General features: G+C 44.0%; 1 protein-coding gene across 5 annotated transcripts in view; it reads right to left on the reverse strand.

Moving 5' to 3' along the window:
* The window catches only part of LOC116323928 (tetratricopeptide repeat protein 28-like), a 180,569-nt gene that overhangs the window by 5,534 nt on the left and 155,722 nt on the right, over positions 1 to 19,313 (reverse strand). For all 5 annotated transcript variants that reach the window (XM_039620315.1, XM_039620316.1, XM_031744410.2 and 2 more), the window contains 9 exons: positions 13,580 to 13,689; positions 10,349 to 10,478; positions 9,998 to 10,216; positions 8,328 to 8,487; positions 5,073 to 5,213; positions 1,607 to 1,751; positions 1,272 to 1,451; positions 607 to 1,151; positions 91 to 338 (listed from right to left, as the gene is read on the reverse strand). In XM_039620315.1, the coding sequence (XP_039476249.1) occupies positions 91 to 338; positions 607 to 1,151; positions 1,272 to 1,451; positions 1,607 to 1,751; positions 5,073 to 5,213; positions 8,328 to 8,487; positions 9,998 to 10,216; positions 10,349 to 10,478; positions 13,580 to 13,689 (1,878 nt within the window). The remainder of the gene's footprint in view (positions 1 to 90; positions 339 to 606; positions 1,152 to 1,271; positions 1,452 to 1,606; positions 1,752 to 5,072; positions 5,214 to 8,327; positions 8,488 to 9,997; positions 10,217 to 10,348; positions 10,479 to 13,579; positions 13,690 to 19,313) is intronic.

The raw sequence follows: 19,313 nt of genomic DNA on the forward strand, positions 1-19,313 counted from the left end.
AAGAAGAGCTCAGTTTCACAGGGATCTTCTTTTAACTACTTTGTTTAGTACTATTGTTGAAATAATGCATAAAGGAATTTCATCCCTGACCTGCCCAGTTGGAAGGGTGTGAGTACTGCTTGCTGCTCTGGACAGTCTTCATGGCATCTGCCAGTGCCGCACTAGCTTTGGTCCCGTTGAGAAGGGCGGAGTAGAAGGCATGGACAAAAACCTTGGAGGCAGCAACTGGGACAGGCCACAAGGACACAAGTACACACTGAGCCCCGGCAGCCAGGAAAGCTCTAGTCAGTCCCACAACACCATCTGCTGTGACCTTGCTGCTGGACTCCTGGTATGACCTGTAGCCACAAAAAGACATAAGGCTCAAATGTGAAAACTGTAAAACTAAAATGTCAAGCTTGAAATTTGGTATTCTACCCTGTGCTTATCAAATAAATCATGATAAACATTTTAAGTACATTTGAGTATTTAATGAATTTCATGCAGTATGGTTAATTTGATGGTTTTTTAATGGCTTTTTTTTTTAAAAATAACTCATTCCTGTCAAAAGAAATCTACATTAAAAAAAATCACTATTTAGTTGTATCCCTTTGCCAGTCCACCTACCCCAGCACAACCAGCTTGACGGGCAACCTCAGATCCAAAATATCTGCAGCTGTAAGCAGGAACTCCTGCAGGGGCGGGCTGTCACAGATGCTCTCCACATCACTGCTGTCATCCTGCATGTGGAGAGACTCTGGGATGGTGTAGCCACTTCCAGTGGAGCCCTTTCTGCCTCGGCCACTGCTGCCTGTTCTCCCCCCTGCACCTCTTCCCACTGTTCCCACTCCCACATTGGCGCTTGCTCCCCCAGGCACAGCCTCAGGGTTTGGGGTGAGCACCAGAGCGGCTAATTTCCAAGAAATGTGGGTGGCGAAGTGGGCGCATTCAGCCTGTGTTAGAGCACTCATGACCCTCTCCTTTGTGGCAGAAGAGCCAGCAAGGGGTTGGCATCCCAGCAGCTCAGCAACCATTAGTGCTTCCTCCTCTGCAGACGGCATAGGTCCCCACAGCCAGCGATCCATCACAGGTGAGGGAAGTCTCGGGTTACCCACCACTGCTGCCATTGAGACGCCGCCGCATGGGGCTGGTCCAGGACGCCGAGAATGAGCCTTAGAGGACATCAACAAATTTTACCTTGTAGCACAGCAAAGCTTAAGACGGATGCTGAATAGTTTGTTATAGCATTACAGATTGTAAAAATGTGACAAAGTTTAAATAGGAAGCTGTACCTTTGCACTGGTTCCAAGGCCATGAATGGAGGGCACAGCAATGAGGCTGAAACGCTCATATAGGTATTCATTAGAAGAGCTTCCTTTTAGCAGAGCAAACGGGATGAGGTACAGTTCTCCCTCCAGCACCATCACTAGTTGCCTGTGTCTGCCAACAGGCCCGCTGGAGTGCATCAAGCCCTGTGAGGCAAGGATATGAAAACACTTAATCATATAAAGGAAATTCATTTTTTTCTGCTTTTCTGTTCCCCTCGAAAGCACCCTATTGTGTTTTCTTCTCTCTGTCACACAACTGCCTCAACAGACAGGCAATACCCTGCAAAAGTACTACTTACCCCCTCCATAGGTGCAATGAGCAAATCATAAAGTGCCCGCAGTGGAGGTTTTCCAAGGTTGCTGGAGCGACGGGGCAGGGAAGAGTTGCCATCTTTGGCAGGAGACATTGTGTTGCTGAACAGGCTTGTCATACTCTGGCAACTCCTGCAGAGACACAAAACAAAGTACTGTAGTTTTCATTTTAATCCTGAAAACCTCAAGAAAGTTTCTTAAATTCTTCATGAGTTTTGAGTTAGGAGTCCTTGCTGAGACTAAACCAACTTTAAACTGTTCAAATACACTATTTCTTTGGGCCTTTCTGGGCTTCTTGTTAATTCCAAAAAACAGTTTTGCCAGTGTGCTGTGAAAGTGGATGACAAAGTCCATTTTTAATTTAATAGATAGGATCATCGTATTCATATAACTGCTCAAATGCAGAACAAATTTAATCCAAGAGGAGGTAGATGAGGGTAGGATATACTAATTTGTTGTTACCCCTTGGGAAGGCAAGTATAACACAAAGGCTGTTTCAATTGACTCAGTTTCCCATGTCAATATGTAAAGCTCCACTAGATGGCAGTATTGCACTGCTTATCTAGCACTTATTGGCCTAAATAGGGGCCAGACTGGCAGGATCACCACAGAAGGAGAGCACCATTCATGCATTTTCTTCAACATATTAAAATTCAGAACATCCCATCAGATGTTACTTTTGTGACTGTCTTCAATCTTTATCAACAAACCAACTCAAGATAACAGCACAATGTGTTTTGAATGCCTGTCTGCTGTGTGAAGAGAATGACAGCCCTCAGCTCACATAGAGAAAGTCAGCATACTGAGAATTGTGCTAATGGTGGCCGAGGGGCTAGAAGCCTTTTCCTTTTTCCTAGCAGGGCCAAGCTTTATAGTCACACTTGTCACTACTCCTCCATCTGTTCCACCAGCCAGAATTTCTTCCGGACCCAGCCAACAGACATCTATCCTGCCCTTCTGGTAGCCCCAGGCCACTGGCTTTCCTCCAGCCTCCCGACACTCTGTCTCTCTCCCAGGCCTTGGCATAAGGCTCCATGGGAAAGCAAAACAATCGTTTGTTAGCCTGACAAGAAGAATGAGCGAGGATACAAGGGATAAGCCAAAAGAAGGTGAGTGTCAAGTGTAAAGGGAAACGGTGAGAAGAAAAGACTGAGAGCTGTAGAGAGACTGAACGTGACGATTGCATTCAGCGGCTGTAAGTGAAACACGGGTCTTTAAGTGTCGTCTGCGTGGTAATCAGAGATAAATACATCATCCTCTAGTATACATTAAAGGTGCAGTGTGTGAAATCTCACCACTAGATGTCAGTGGATTGCAGCTTGCAGGCAACTGAGCTCTGTTTTGTTATCCATCCAAATTCAGGTGTGTAATCCTGGCTACGGTGGCCGCTGTAGGATAAAGAACTGTGGATGTTGTTCATCTGTGAGTGTAGGCTGTCAATCTGCTGTTTACCTCAGCTATCGATATGCATGTCTATGTAATCTGGAAGAGGCTGTCAGAGTTTGTGAATGAAGGCTGGGTCTCACTTCTGTCTGATGTCAGTGATACTGAGACAAATTGTTGATGATATCCTGAACTTAGGAGCTGATCTTTTGCCACTGTTAGCTGCTGTTAGCCAGCATTAGGGGAACTTCATTTGAAGTGGATCCAACATTGCTGGGCTCAGACACTTTGCAAATAAACTCAGGAAATGAGTGAGACGATATTTAAAAGGTTTATTTTTAGGACATTCAAGCCTAACATTGGCATCTAATTACCCGGTGACAATATTTAACTGCATGAGTAAAACACGCGTTTATGCACATTTTTGTGTGTTACAGCCCTAGCTTCTGTTCAGGAGATGAAGCTTGAGATAAGGAGGAAGAGGATGAGGTGGAAAGGAGGAGGAGAAAGACACTATGAGAAAGAGATGTAATATATACATGTAAAAATGTTAAATGGTCGAATATAGTTGGAAAGAGCTATTGGTGATCTTTAAATTCAAAGTAAAGTATAAGGTGTACTACATATGTAGCTATTGACAAGGCAACATGGCGGCTTCAACAAACTGGCATCTGCTCCAGTTTGTGTATCTTTAACGATTAATTCTAAGTTTATGAGAACGTATCATTTTGTTGGAGGATGTAATTACACACGAATTCATGTATAACTTTGAGTACAATATTCTTTTTTTCTATTTAATAACCTAAAAAATACTTACTGTACCTCTAATCTTATTATATTGGCTCTTTGTAGCGCTGATAAAATAAACCTTTTAGCAACTTGCACCATCCTTTTGGCAGAATTTTACAGAGAACTGCAAGATCATTAAACAATCTCATCAAGTTACACAACGAAGACACAAAGAGACTTTCATTATCACTTTCCCACAGTAATCCTTCCAAGCTCCGTACTGAAGACGAGATCTCAGGGCAATTCACACATCTCATAAGTGTGAGTATAGCTGCCCTGTACCTATTTCAATTTAAATGTTATTCAATTAAGGTTTCTTTTTGAAATAAATGTATCCTTTCTCTTTGTTATACATAACTATCAAAATCCTGAAGTATTCATATAAATTCATTCCATTAAATGGTAATAGCCTAAATCTTAACATGTAAGAAAAAAATAGCAGGAGAAAGTGAATTCAAAGAGAGCTCTTGAATAGCACACAGATTATCTGACACCAAACCTCAAGATGTATGGAGGACAAAGAGGTTTTCTCAATTTTCTCTTGCTTTTGGTATTGTGACAGACGACAGGCTCCTAAGCATGATGAGCTTTATAATTCAGATTTTTTTTTTAAGGGCCCAAAAGAATGAGGGGATTATTACCGGCAGCCCATTAAAGGGGCTTAATGAGCACCAAGACTCAATTAAAGCTGGAATTACCCTCTCATCAAAGAACAGCTCAACTGTGGACGAGGACAGGGAAATATGACCCAGACACACAAGTATGCACACACATGCACGCACATTGTCGGTATACCTTACCAATCAGCCCAATGTAAATGAATACTCTGCATAGTGTCAATAAATAATGCCGTGAACAAGCCAGTGGCGCTCTCACTGAAATCTCATAAATCTGCATAACAAACACAGACATGGCAAACATTTTAAAACCACATTCATCTCCATGTCTGCGCCTGGCAAACAGTCACACGCACATGTGACCACATTCACGCACACACAGGGCTTCCATCAGAGTAGACAGTTGATAAGGGCTTTAGCAGCTTTGGCTTTACTCAGTCTATTTAATAAGGAGGATTCACATGCTGCCTCTGCGCTGGCTAAACAATAGAGAAAAGAGTCCTTTCACAGATGAGCCACAATACCCATGAATCTCCTTACTCGAGCAGAGACTTTTAATCTTGTTCTTTGTGCAAAAGTGGGTCTAAGTAGCATTTGGTGGTTAACGCCGCCACTCATTAACAGCCAAGGAACATTGAGGTGATGTGCATCAAAACCCCCCTACCTGTTGAACAGGTTGTTTCTGGACACCATCCGCAGGAAGCCCGTTGGATCAGTGACGGAGTTAAGCTTGTTGTTGAGCTCCTCAAATTGTTGATCCAACAAATCTCCCGCCTCACTCTCAGTCTCGCTGCTCGAGCACCCTCTGCAAGAGAGAAAGAGATGGAGTGAGAGGCATCCAAGGCCACAGAAATGTTGCCAAGAGAAAAAAAGCATGTGAGCACAGCAGACAATACACTCTTATATTGTTTCGCTGCGGATAAATCAAGTACTCACAGAAACACACACACAGACACTTCTGATCTGCCAAAAAACACACACCGTTCAACCCTCACACACTTGGCCTCTTTTTTTCAGCCTGGATCCAACAGCCTGATTGTAATCCTTTCAATATAATGCCAGTAATGCTGATCCAGTCGCGGGGGTGTCACCCCCCCAATCACTAGCTCGCCATCACTCTCTCATGTCGCCCTTCATGCGTGAACCTCTCCTTTGATATCGTGTAACTCTTAGAGTATCTCACACCAGCTGTATGACCTTCTTGGAACCACCATGGGATCTCTGATTATCTTGTGCACCTACCACTGCAATTCTTAAAGCCACAGTACGTGGCTCACACTGAGATTCGCTCTCCGGGAATGTACATGGTAACAGACCTATTCAGGCTGGATTTTCAAAAAGATGGAGAGATTCCACATGTTAATACGCAGATTTCGACTATCACAAAAGCTGTGTCTTCCGCTCTCTTTATTATCCTGTCTTTCACACACATATGCTCCTCTCCATTTTTCTCCATCCCATTCATTCTGTAGACACTCATTTCAGAGTGCTGCCTCCCTTTCTCTGCACTCTGGAGACTGAATGGGCTGGTAAGTGGGGCCATATGGTGCCCATCCAGGCGCAGTGGTGTGTATGCAACTTCCCATTGGAGAAGTAAATGAGCTGGTAATGGGGCAGGAGGGCCAGGCTGCTAGGGGTGGAAGAGACTGGCACTGGGTGGAGCAGCTGGTCACTATGGATCAAACTCCAACTAGAGGAACACGGCGAACGTCAAGTACAGTGTAGCTCCAAGGATGTCAATGGGTGATTTGAACTTTTGATACATCTCAGCACATCTTTACATGCCCTACACATATGACTACATCCCCTGTTGTGTGTTAGATCTCTATTCACTACCAGCCTCTTCTCTGACTTTTGGCTCACTGATTTCAGTGTCTCCTCTGAACCTTCCTCGCATTCTTCCTTAAGGTTACAGTAACCACCTTCTCTTTTTCTTGGGTTGTCAGACTGGCTGTTTGTTAGGTGGATTCAACACCTCGAGCTATCTGAAGAGCCATTATTCCATCTCATTTATTCCCACTGGGGGGGAGAGCAAAGCCCTTTAAGCAGGTAGTGGATGTCTGTCATCACAGGAAGCATCACACTCTTTTACACACACACTCACAATAAAACAACCCTTCTTCTGCTAAGGCCTGATGTAGACTGCTGTGGGGAATCTTTATAACGTACTTATGCTTGTTCTGGTGCATTACAAGTTAATTGCCATGTGGTCATGACCAAGTGTTTTATATGTGGTAAAATGCTGGGACTTTTTTTTACCTCGTGTATCCCTGCACTTTGTTGTAGAGAGTTTTTTTGGGTGCAAAGATGTTTGTCCCTGTAGTTTTACCACTTTTTTGAAAATTCCCTCACATCAATTACAATAGTTTAGGCAATCTTACTTTATCGCTTTAGTGTAGGAAATTATATTAATAGCATCAATATAAGGAGTCACAAATGTCAGCAAATTCCTGGAGGGAGATTGCTGAAACTATCATAACTGTTTGTGCACATTCCTGTCACGTCCCTCTAGGAATTTGCTGACATTTGAGATTGCTTATATTGAGGCTGTGAGTATTATTCCTTATAACTGAGGTGATGACTGTTACTCTGTCACTGATAGATTAAAAAACTGTAAAAGTAGCCAGAAATGCACAGGATGAATCGATGGTGTTGAACAAGCCTCACAAGAGCTGCGGAAATCTACTAACACTATGCTAATTTATAAACAAAGATGGCACCAGTTCATTTCAGTAACGGCCAAGATTCTACCAGGAAAACGAACACGCCAGCCGCGGGAGGGTGAAGACGCAAGTAACATACTAACAAAAATAACAGAGGATAAAAAGCAGGTTTTACGCGAGTTTCTCTCTGAAAACAGCGTGGCAATTCAGATAACTGAGAGGCGGAAGAAGAATGAAAATGTTTTGATATAAGGGCAAACTCTTGTGACAGACGTTGCTGGCGGCTGTGTGGTCCTGAGGACTGAAGTGGAGGATTTATTACAAACTCATTCACTGTATAAATCTGAAATATGTGTTTAACAACTCACCTGTCCCATGCCTAAAAGAGCAGAAGAAATTATTTAGCACCAGTTCCCGAGCCGTCTGTGTGTTAATGACGTTAATAATACTGTGCCGTAAATGCACACATTGCTCTTGACTTTTTTTCTGCAGGCTGTGTGAGGCTTTAGGTATTTAATAAAGCCATTATTACATATAGTAACATTCATACATTAATCTAATATGTCAACACAGTCCCGTTAATAGCTTCGTTTTCACAGACATTTCAATAAGGCATGTAAAAGCTGTGAAAGCACACAGCGATTAAAAGCCTGAAACATTGCAAACCCCATCAGCTCAGTGCAAAAATTACCGTGGCTGTCTATAAAAGATGTCACACCCTTGCATGAATGTAGTACCTGAATTCTCCTCCTCCATCTAACACTCTACATTAAGCTCAGTTTAGTCTAATACTACCAGTATTATTGAGGACAACATGCAGGATGAGGACTGAATGTAGAGCTACGGGACAGAGCCAAAGTTTTGGCACTGGACTCACAGCTTTGAGCCATCCACCCGTGCCAATTATGCACTTGTTCTGATAACTTCTCCCCCTCTCATTACAAATAAATGAAGACTGCTAGCAGCAACTATCTCAACAACATCGGGTGCAAAATAAGACATGCTTTTTTTCCAGCATTACATGCAATACAATTTGCACAATTTGCAGTATGTCGATTTGGTAAATCAGCTATGTGCAATTCATTTGCTTAATCTACCTAAAATGTGGCTCTCTTTAAGGGAAACTAAAACAAATACATGTGCAACGAGTGTACGCTAAGGCATAATCAACAAAGTGACTTATTAAAGAGGGAAAAGGAAGTGACACAGATTATGAGCTAACTAAATAGAGTTTTCATTACACTGTTACACCTCACCTGCTGTAATAAGACTCTACCCCCAGAGCCTCACGGGCACTGGCGATGTGCTGCTCCAACGAGGAGCCACTGACCACTCCGCCGACACCTCCCTCTTGGAACTCCGACGCCCCTTCGGCTACGCCCTCGCCCAGGTACACCTCATGAAACTTCAGGATGCCTGTGGAGAGAGAGTGTGAGAGAGAAAGGAGGGGAGGGTAAATGTGACTGGCTGCTTTCAGGTGGTTATGAAGTGCAATGACAAAAAAAATGAAAGCGACCATTTTCCACTCTCTCCCTCTTTCCTTTTTTTTTTTAATATGTTCCTATTACTCGCTCTCGACGGTGGCAATATTGGATTATTTCAACTGAGAGCTGTGAGTGAGGCCACGTGCAGCAGTGCATCTGCGGAGCAAAATGAATAAAACAAATATTGTTCAATAAAAGATAAGAGTAGGCTGCCTGTGCCATCTGGTGCCTGCCGCGAGAGCTCAGCTAAGTTTCAAGCAGGTGGGGAAGAGCACATCGGGCGAGTACGGGCTGTTTGTGTGTGTCTGGTTTATGGGTGTGTCAGTGTGTTTCACCATTTTGTATTAAATGTGTTTAAATAGACGGGAAAAGCGATTCCGGTGAATATGCACGTGCATGCACATTCGGGCCAGAATGTACACTAGTGGAGTAATTACAGCATGACATTAGGAGCCCTATTTATTGACTGCAGACTCTTTAGAGCTGGACATGTTTGTGTACCAGCTGGATGCCAGGGAATGCCAGGAAGTGACAGACAGGCGATTAGTGAGCAAGTGGCTCCCTCTTAGCCTGGGGCAATATTCAATGCTTTGAAGATGTACTCCGGTCCCTGTAGTGTTCCTCCCCTCCTTATGACTAGTGCTTGGAGGTCAAGTTCGTCTGGTTGCCTGGGAGCTGGATTTGATCAAATGTTCAGGCTCTTGTGCCTTGGAACATGGGTCACGGCTCTCATTTCCTCTCTTCACACGAGAGTCAAAGCAAAGCCAGCAGTAGGGCAGCCACAGCAGTCGGGCGACATGCACCATAGCTTATTCGCCTTTTTTTCTTTGTACAACTGGAATTTTACAAGGCAAACAAAAGGGGCTGCACTAGCATCAGCGCTACTCAGTGTGTAAACAAAAGACAGAAAGATTTAGGAGTGTATAAAGAAGTGCCAGGACAAAGCGATATCAAGAAAACGGATGAAAACAAAAGCAAACATGAGACACAAAAGCCGAGAAGACTTGTTGTAACAGCAAAGTGTTTTGCTGTTGACACGTGTGAAGATGACGCCACTGGTGTTTTGGCTGTGTCGTTATCGGTGACACAATCAATTAGCATGGTTCACAGGCAGATGGCCTTCTGGGGGTGAAAAGCGAGGCAGGGGGGCAAATCCTAGCAGTGGAGTGGCAGGTGGCACTGTCGCTCAGTGTTAAAGCTGGCCTTCCTACCCCTGCAGTGCAAAACAAGCCTCTAGCCTCTGGGCCTTTTATCTGCTTTGATTTGAACAAGCAAGCGTGAGCGTGGGGCTGCTTTTGCTTTAAACCAAGCAGCTTCTGTACAGACAGAATAATTTCATATTATTGATCGCCTTTGTACAAATCGTGCCACTTCAAAATTTCTAAGCCATTTTTTTATCGTCATTTTCTGTGCCTTTTGCCACATTTCAAGGACAAACCTACCTGCTCCTGGAGCCAGCAGCCAGCTGTACAGGTAACCAGCAGCCATAGAAAAATAAAGCACCAAAGCCCTCTGGCTGTTCACGGTATCCAAGATGTGCTCCACTGTTACCGGCGTGTATGGATCCGACTCCTGCTGGCCCGTCTGCCTCTCCACCAAGAGATCAGCAAAGGCTCTCGTACGACCCCTCTCTGCCACTGCCAGGGCCTCGTCGTGGTGGCCTGCGGAGATCAGAGGTCAGCTTTGATTAGAGGATGAAGTCTAAAATCGTTCAGGTGCACACAGAGGCAAAAGCAAAAACAAGTCATAACAGCGTGCAGTACTGAGAGTGTGAGTAAAGTTTGTTGACGTACCAAGGCTGACAAGGACCCTTTGGAGAGCCTGGTAGCAGGAGGTTTGCAGGTCAAACAGAGAAAGCTTGTAATCTGTGCTGTGTTGGGCTTCGTGGCGGATGGTCTCAAACAGCGCTGATGCTCGGTAAAGCTGAGGATAAATAACGGCAACAATGCGTTCAGACATTCCTGGATTGCTCATTTACCAGACAAGAACAGTGTACAAAAACATAACAAGAAATAGTCCTCGGCACAGTCAGCGATGACCCTGAAACAGCAAGGCGTGCATCTAAATACCTTTTCTGGAAATTAGAGTTAAATGAATAAATTGTGTTTAAAAAAAAGAAGGCAGTCGGGAATCTATTAGAAAGACATTTTGGATAAATATGTCTGCATCTTACTAAATGTGGGCATGATTAGGCCTTAGAGGATAGAAAATAAACATGGCCACTAGATGGTAGCATTCCACCTCACAGGTTATCACTGATCAGCCTCCTTTCTTCTTTTCTCTCACAGCAGAATAAAGTACTGTAATGTAGCTTGATGAATAACCATTAAACACAGGTAAACCTCTCCTCAGCTCTCATTTGCCCAGAAAGGGCTGCGAGCAGCTAAACCATTACCCTGAGCATCTTAGACAAACACGGTTCAGGAAAACAAATGCTTTGTGAATTCAATAGGCCCGTCTGTGTTGTTGGATCTTTCAATTCAGGGACAGACACCGGATTGAAAGAAGAAGGCGAGACAATGAAAAGGTGGGGCGGCAAGGACTGTTGCACACTGGCCAAGCAGAACCAGCCAAGAGAGCTGATTCATGGGAGCCTTTTATTGATTTCCTATTTCTGCACCTATATAGCAGCCCTGTAGAATAACTGGGACTGCTATAGAGTGACTCTCCAGGAGTCTGGGGCCAGCAGAGAGGGTAAAACACTCTTGCTGCTCGACCATAGTACACGCAAGACAAAGAGCTCTGCAGTGGAAAAAGGGTTGTTGGTATGGATTAAATGGATTCTATCAACCCTGTGGCTTTGACAAGAGGAAGGAAGAGAGAAAGTGTGTGTGGATTCCTAGTGAGTACATAGGCATAGAATCTAGCTCGTCAGGCATATCCCAAGGTCAAAGAGGAAAGTGTGTCAGAAGGAGTGTAGGGGGGAGAGTAGAGAATCTGTGAGTTCTGCTGCATTAGTCCTAGTAGAAGGAGCTGCTAGTCTCAGGCTGATTTTGCTGATAGGGCTGTGGGCTGATTGCTGCAGTGCTAGTTTCATCTGTTAGGCTTGCAGATATCCCTTTAAGAGTGAAACTAATTTCTCACAGTGCCTTTCCTCTGTCTTCACCCCTACTGGCACAGATGAAAGTGGGGGGGGGGAAAAATCCCAAAGGCACTGCATCTATAGTGTCTTGCTTTGCCGCGACACAGGTACAGTAAAATCTGCGGCATTCTCAGGCCGCTACCTATTCAGATAACACTCTCTCGTTTTACTGACACACTAACATGGCTTTTATCTGACATGTTAAGTGAATGTCAGTGTCACACTGTATCAGTAAACGTGAGCAGACTTGAATGCACGCATACCTCGAATGATTTTTCTAAAATAAACTCCCCGGGGAGCTCTCATCCCCCTGTGGAAGATGATATCAGAGGTAAAGGCTTAATCGACTGTAGACCGCTGATTTTTTTTTTTTTTTTAAGCAGGCACAAATGTATCGATTCACGTTTGCCGAGATATGAATGCTTCTTAGAGAGAGCAAGCACTGTTCAAATACCTGATTAGAATCAGGACACGTCAATCTGTGTGCCAGTACGAGCACCGGGATCACAGCTAGGGTGCTAAAATACAATTCGGTGCGCAGATAGAGAGAAATGAGGAACATGAGGTCAAGTACTCTTAATCTACACCTATGAACGCTTTATAAATTTAAATACAAGCCTTTAAAATAGCAGTATAAAGTGGGTCAGAGTGTTTACCAAGGTCAGCTGTAGCGACAGGCCAGCTCATGAATAACCATTTCATCTATACTCTGAGGACAACAACGTCCTTTCCCACCACCAAGTCACTGCAGGAGCTACAAGCTGACAGGCAGAAAAACATTCAGCATAGCTGTGGTGTACTGTATGTATGCAAACGACTGGATTGCAGTTAATTGCAACAAGGACAACATAATGTTAGCATGGACTATTAGGGTCTTGAAGGTGAAGCATTAAGCTGGAAAGCAAACATGCAGTGGAAAATATGTTGCATTGGCTTGTTAGAATAATATTTTGCTTTAATTGAACACAAATTCCTCAATATGAGTCACAAGCACTCAGCCCCTGCTCTAGCCACCACCTTGGTTCAGTCTTTCATTCTCAGCTCTTGTTACAGATAATTGCAAACAGACAAAAATACTTTTTTGAAAAAGTATGATGCAGGGCCGACGGAAAAACAAAAGCTATCTGGGTCGAATAAATGTAAGTCGTGCGCGTGTGTCATAATAAAAAAAAAAAAAAAAAAAGAAGGGAAAGGGGAAAAAAAAGAGTCTTGGACTAGATTTTAAAAATGAAAGCAGCTAAAAAACATCCCCACAGACACACGTGACAGCCACCGCTGCTGACTGACTGTTCACAAACTTGCGTGTGGATACACAAGCCAAAGAAAGGAAAAAATATGTATATATATATATATATATATATATATATATATATATCAACTAGTGAGCTGCGGTGTGTGGACAGACTGCAAAGAGAGATGTTAAGGGGATATTCCATGCTTGCCAGGTGGGCAGTGGGCTGAAGAGGAATGAATGTGTGTGTGATGCAGAGGCTTGGGGGATCCTGAGACCATGCACACAGATACAAAAAAATATTCACTCATCTGTCGCCTGTCTGCTGAGATGACAGCATTTACTAGCTCAACAGACTCCATAGCATATTGCCAGCAGCAGTGCTCTAGCTCTACAGCCACCTCGACTTTTTTTCTTTCTTCCTGTTGTTCTCTCTCTGTCTTTTTTTTTTTTTTTTTTTTACCTCGAGGGCATTACTGAAAACGTATATTTCCCCATGTGTTTAAGACAAGTACTTCCACCTCTCATTTCTAATCCTTGCCAACCTCAAAGCCGACAGATGTGGGCTTAGTGGAGGTCGGCCTTAACTACCAGAGGTCGAAGGAGCCCAGATGGAAGGGAGAGGAGAGAAGAGGCGAGGAGAGAAGGAAATGAGAGGACTGAGTCAAGGTGATCCATAACCAGAAGAGGAGCGAGCAGGAGATGCTTTACCTGATGCTGGGCCTCCTCCAGATTCCCACTGGCCCACAGAGAAAGCCCAAGACGATGGCGGATCTTCGCCTCGTCCTCACGCCGAGCAAGCTGCTCCGCAAGCCGCAGGCCTGTCAGAAGGCAAGGAGAAAGGAGCAGATGAGAGGGAGAGGAGGGTAAAAATTATTCAGAGCAGACAGACTCTTAGGTATCTTTCAGAGGAACAGATGTAAGCATAGCGTGGTACTGATGTTCTGACAGCGAACAGGTTTGGATATTTGGCCTCAGTTGTAAGATGCTGCTCGCACCGGGGCTAAAACACACACACGTGTTTTGGCCATAGCGGGAGATTCTTACAGCACTAATGGGTCTGCATAGTAATCAATGCTCAGGATTGACTGGCTGAGCAAACACAAACACGCCGCATCACTAGGACATCTCCAAATATTTGCAAACACACTGATGAGCTAATAATAGACCACGTGCAAACACACAGAGTTTACTTTGTGATATTTGTTTGAGAGACCTTCAGAGTTGTTCAGGAGCCAGCGGAGGTATGAATGTGCACGCGCACTATGAATGCGCACGCGCACGTGTGCTCGTTCGCTAAATTTGCCCGTGTCAGATCATCTGGTTTGTTTTTCACTTCCAATTTCTCAGGCGCTCGTCACATCTTAGCATGTGTCCTCAGCCTGCCTGCCGAGCACTTGGTTCAGCCCAATTACTGAGATGAAAATGCCACTCCACAGAGGACAATAATGAAAAAAAAAAACCACACACACAGTTGCTGGGTCACACATCACCCACAAGGTGCAAAAATACACAGCAAGCATTCTGCTGTTTGCAACAGGCCACCGCACATGCACAGTCTCACTTTACACGAGCTCCGTATTTGCAAGTCTGCTCTCTCCACCCTGCTCGTGTGATAGAGGGGTCTAGACGTGCTTTTGGTCAGGGGGGAGGAGAAAATGGGCCAAGCCACCCTTGTCCGGGTCTGCTTTTTTTCTTCATTCCTGGAAAACGGTCTGTGGCTGAACCAGATAAGCCAAGAACAGAGAGCGTGACCTGAAAAAGCCAGCCTATTCCGCAAGACCAGCACACCACAGAACCATAGACTTCATGGCTCCTCCATGGCCACGCTAGCCGGCAGCCTTTGAAGCCTGCAACAGTCTCCCCTCTCTCTCTCTCTGTATCCTTATCTTTCCACACACCCTCCCTCTGTCTGACTGCCTGCCCTCTCCCCCCAATGCATCTGCTGTGCTACTCTCTCCCTCTACCTCCTATTCATTTTCTCATCTCTGTGCCTCTGTCTCGGAGCGCCCCCCCTCCAAACTCTCTACCTGTTTCATCTTCACTGTGGTGGCAGTGCTTGCAGGGACTCGGCACTGCTTAGGGCTCATTAGGCGCTGAAGCAAGAGAGAGGAAACAGAGCTGGAGTTGAGATGAGTGAGGGGTGAGGCTGTCAGAGAATGAAAAGGATAATTTAGATCTGAGTCTTTCATGTCCCCCCCACTCACACACGCACAAATGTGCACGCACACACATACCTTTCTTTCTCTGAGCTGTTCTGTGATAGTTTTTTTTATGATCAAACCAGAATGTCAACCAACCTATGTTTTCTTTATTCTCCAGCTGACAGTGAAATAATACATGTGAATTATGACTCACGCCGATCTCTGTCTTTTCCCTCCACTCCGCTGCCATCCTCTTTCTTCCTCTCTGCGCCTCCTTCCCTCCCTAACTCTCTCATTCCCTCTGTTCTCCCGCTCTCTATCATTCAGTGTCTGTCACTGTCACCGTGCGTGCCTTTGGTGCACCCCGCAGGCACAGGCACGTAGCAGCGGCTGACACGAGGATGTGGCCGTGGCTGGCTGCACCCTGAAGAGCAACTAGAGAACACTTTAAAGGCTGCTTGACAGCTGGGTGAGAGATCCTCTGCAGCCCCTGAGGCCCACGCACCTCTGCCTTCAAACAAGCTTTACATGCAGACTCCACATTCACATCTCACGCACTGCATAGCCGCAAGTGCACTGTGCTGGAAATAAACATCCCGACACGCATGCCTGTGACACACACACAAAAAAAGGCCCTTTGATCATGGCCGCATGTGGAACGGTGGACAGTATGTGTGATATTATTAAAAAATTTGAGATTAGGCACACTTTTTCAGGCCATCTCCCCCAGGGACACTGCTCTGATAGTGTTGCACTATTTTGTACAAATGAAAACTGCAAAGAGTAGTTGAGTACTGGATGAAAAAGGAGAAGTAGAAAGAGAGGGTCCAGAGCCTCACTTCTCTCTCATCTCAGCGCAGCTGGCCAGTGCCATGGAGTTATTTGTGAATGTCAGGTACAGAAATCGCCAATCAGATGCTGCAAAGATTAGCAGGGAGGGACTGCTGAAATTATATCCAACGCACCGATATGCTGCTAGGACGGGGCATAAATCATGCTTAGGTGTACCACAAGCCCATTTTGGAAAGAAGAAAGACAATAGTTACAATACTGACAGCGCAAAAGAAGCGCGTATTCACGGAAAAGTGGTTGCAGGAGGTGAGCTGGCTTCAAACAAATGATGAACACACAGAGATGTGGTGCAGAATATGCCGTGAAAATCCCACTCTAGCGGACAAAAACACTGCCTTTTATATGTACGCAAACACGCGTTGCAACTTCTTATCTGGTGCGCGTCTTTGATTTTGACAGCGAATGCGCACCTGCGGACCACTTATGTGCACCCCTGGCTATATATGTTTGTTTGCACCATATCTCCTCATTAAGGGTGGGCCAATCTGAGTGAAACGTTGCACCAATATTATCCCACATGTAGTGATCATCACCTGTTAGTGGGTGGGATATTTAAGGAAGCAAGTAAGAATTAAGTAAGGATCACAGCATCTCCAAAACTGCAGCTCTTATGGGGTGTCCCCGGCCTGCAGTTGTCAGTATCTACCAAAAGTGGGCGAAGGAAGGAGCAGTGGTGAACCAGCAGGTGGGTCACGGCGACCAAGGCTCAGTGATAAAGATCAGGACCCAACGCTGCCCCGTGTGATCGGATCCCACAGATGAGATATTGTAGTTCAAATGCTAAAAAATTTAATGCTGGTTCTGATAGAAAGGTGTCAGAATACACAGAATAGAGGGGCATAGAGGTCTACAGGAGTCGATGCCTTGATAGGTCAGGGCTGTCTGGGCAGCAAAAGGGGGGCAAACACAATATTAGGCAGGTGCTCATAATGTTACGCCTGATCGATGTAAATATATAGGAATTTATATATTAAAAAATATAAATCAATTACTATGAAGATGCCAGTTTGAGATTAAATAATAAGACTACAAGGAAATTTAGATCAACAGCCAAGACACAAAGTGTATTACAAATGGGATCTTAAATTACTGACCAAAAGAAATCAGTACATGTACTCGGCGCGTCAAAATAGAAATATAACAGTGTACATGTTTTGGTGATTATCACCTGCCATAACAAAATGACAGTGTTTTATATAAACATCAAACCCAAGGTTAACAAGTTAGGTTTTCTTTGTCTTTAAAACTGAGCAGGTTTCTATGTAGCTTGCAAAGAAAACCAATAATTATATATTAGATTTTTACATTTATATATTATTCTGTAGTTAGGTGTTTATAAACAACCAACATTTTCTCATTTAATTTGTAACAAAGATAGATAAGAAATGCTAATAATTATAAGAGTATTGGTCTTTGTGTAATTTATAATAATTTATGATTTATAGAAAAAAAGCTGGGCTTTATTCTGACATTTACTCAGATATTTGTACTGAAAGATTTTAAGCCCAAGTAGAACAATACGGAGACTAAAACTAAAATAAAGAATATCTGTAGCTCCTTAAGCCACCAGCTCAACACTCAGCACAACTAACTGCAACCAGCATTTAATATTAATAGCATAAAAATATTAGCACCAAAAATATGAGAGGGTCCGCACATGATGATAATTGGTCCAGAGTTGTGCAGAGATCCATATCATCCAGCTCTATTTAGTTTTAAATGCTTCTTGACAAGCCCTCAACAGCCTAACAACATGAACACGCTTTAAGGGAATTCCTAAGTTGGTCCTGTCCTAGAAAGAATTTATATGTGTTACAAAACTCGTTTTCCACGGTGAAGGCCGAAACGAAAATGCTTATCTGATTTTGTCTTCCTATAAACGTTTTGCATCCAACATTCACCACAAATATTATTAATTAGAGTGTAGCTTATAAAATGTTTTGTGCAGAATACATATAAATACACTTGCAAATTAAATGATGTAAACACAGAAGGCCTCCAGTACATTTCCAACAAATAACTGCCCTTGAAGGTTAATATTGTTATCCCTTTAGTTTGCTTAATAAGCGATTCTATAAGTCAAGCATGGAATATCTCCATTAGTCGCTACAATGACTGCATTGACTTAATGACACTATTGATTGCATCAATAGTTGGAAAGTGCATCTCGGTGTGTAATGATTCTTTGTTTAACATTTAGAAAGTCCTGCACAATGCTCTGTAATATCACAGTGTAAGACCAAGAAAAAACCCCCCAAAGCTTATTATCGGGCAGCCTTATCTTTGTATAATGTACTGCACAACAAAGTATAATCATCCGACACGCAGACACATACAGATACACGAGCAGTGGTTTGGAGGTCACATGCTGTCGACGATATCTGCTAGTTTGGAGCTGCTTTTCCTTTTCCCTCTTACTAATTAATCTTTTTTGGAAACAGAAACAAAACATAAGCAGTGCAGCATGAAGATAAAAAAAACTAGAAGTGGAAGCAGAAAAAACAGAAAAACTAAATGGGGAAAAAAACCATGCCAACTTTTTGGTCTGGGCAGGTTGGCCAGAAATAATTGGCTGTCAAGGCAGCACTGTTCTTTTTCACGGCCAGACCAAGGAGCAATACAAGGACAGTGCGGGGGACAGTAAGAGGACGGGGTGGAGACAGAATGGCCTGTCGCCTTTGTTTCCATTAAAGCTCAACAAGCAGGCCTGCAGAGGGTGTATGGGTCACCGCAGAAAAAGCGAACGCGAATACAGCCGGCAAAGGAGAGATAGAGGAGATTTATTCTTGCTCCCCTGCATTCCGCTCGCTCCAGAGCGGAATATACAAATGTCCTCTTACACAAACTCTGGCTTCATTGATTCAAACAGAGTCTGGGTTGTAACACGGTGGGTGGTGCCTGTCAGTGGGCACGGGCAAGTCTGGCGCTGTGGACGGTGAGCTAACACATCCATAAAAGATGCAACTTATCACATCCTCAGGAACAAACACTTTGAGCGCTGCCACTGACATAATGAATTTCTGAGAGGCCAAGCTGCAGGTTTTTATTTCGCCATAATCTGCGGGGCACAATGAAGCGTTAAGAGGCAGGAGTATGACAGCTACGGTGTGAAAAGATTCTTTTGCAGCTTGCTGCAAAGAACCCTCTGAGAAGGTAGATACAGAGGTGTGAAAAACAGCTAGGGGTGCATGGGAAAAATGCCTTGGCATGCATTCTGATAGGTTTGCATAGACATACACACACACAAATGCTGGTATACATATACAGCTCAGAAGACAACACAGATGCATAATACACACACAAAATTCCCCAGTGCACTTATAACACATAAGCACACACACACTCACACACACACACACACACACACATATACATGCACACAGCCTAATAAAAATGTGGCAAAGGCTTAGCAACAAATAGGCTCTGCATTTCCTATTCATGAATTCACA

Source organism: Oreochromis aureus, linkage group 12 (genome assembly GCF_013358895.1).
Source record: "Oreochromis aureus strain Israel breed Guangdong linkage group 12, ZZ_aureus, whole genome shotgun sequence".
Taxonomy (NCBI): Eukaryota; Metazoa; Chordata; class Actinopteri; order Cichliformes; family Cichlidae; genus Oreochromis; species Oreochromis aureus.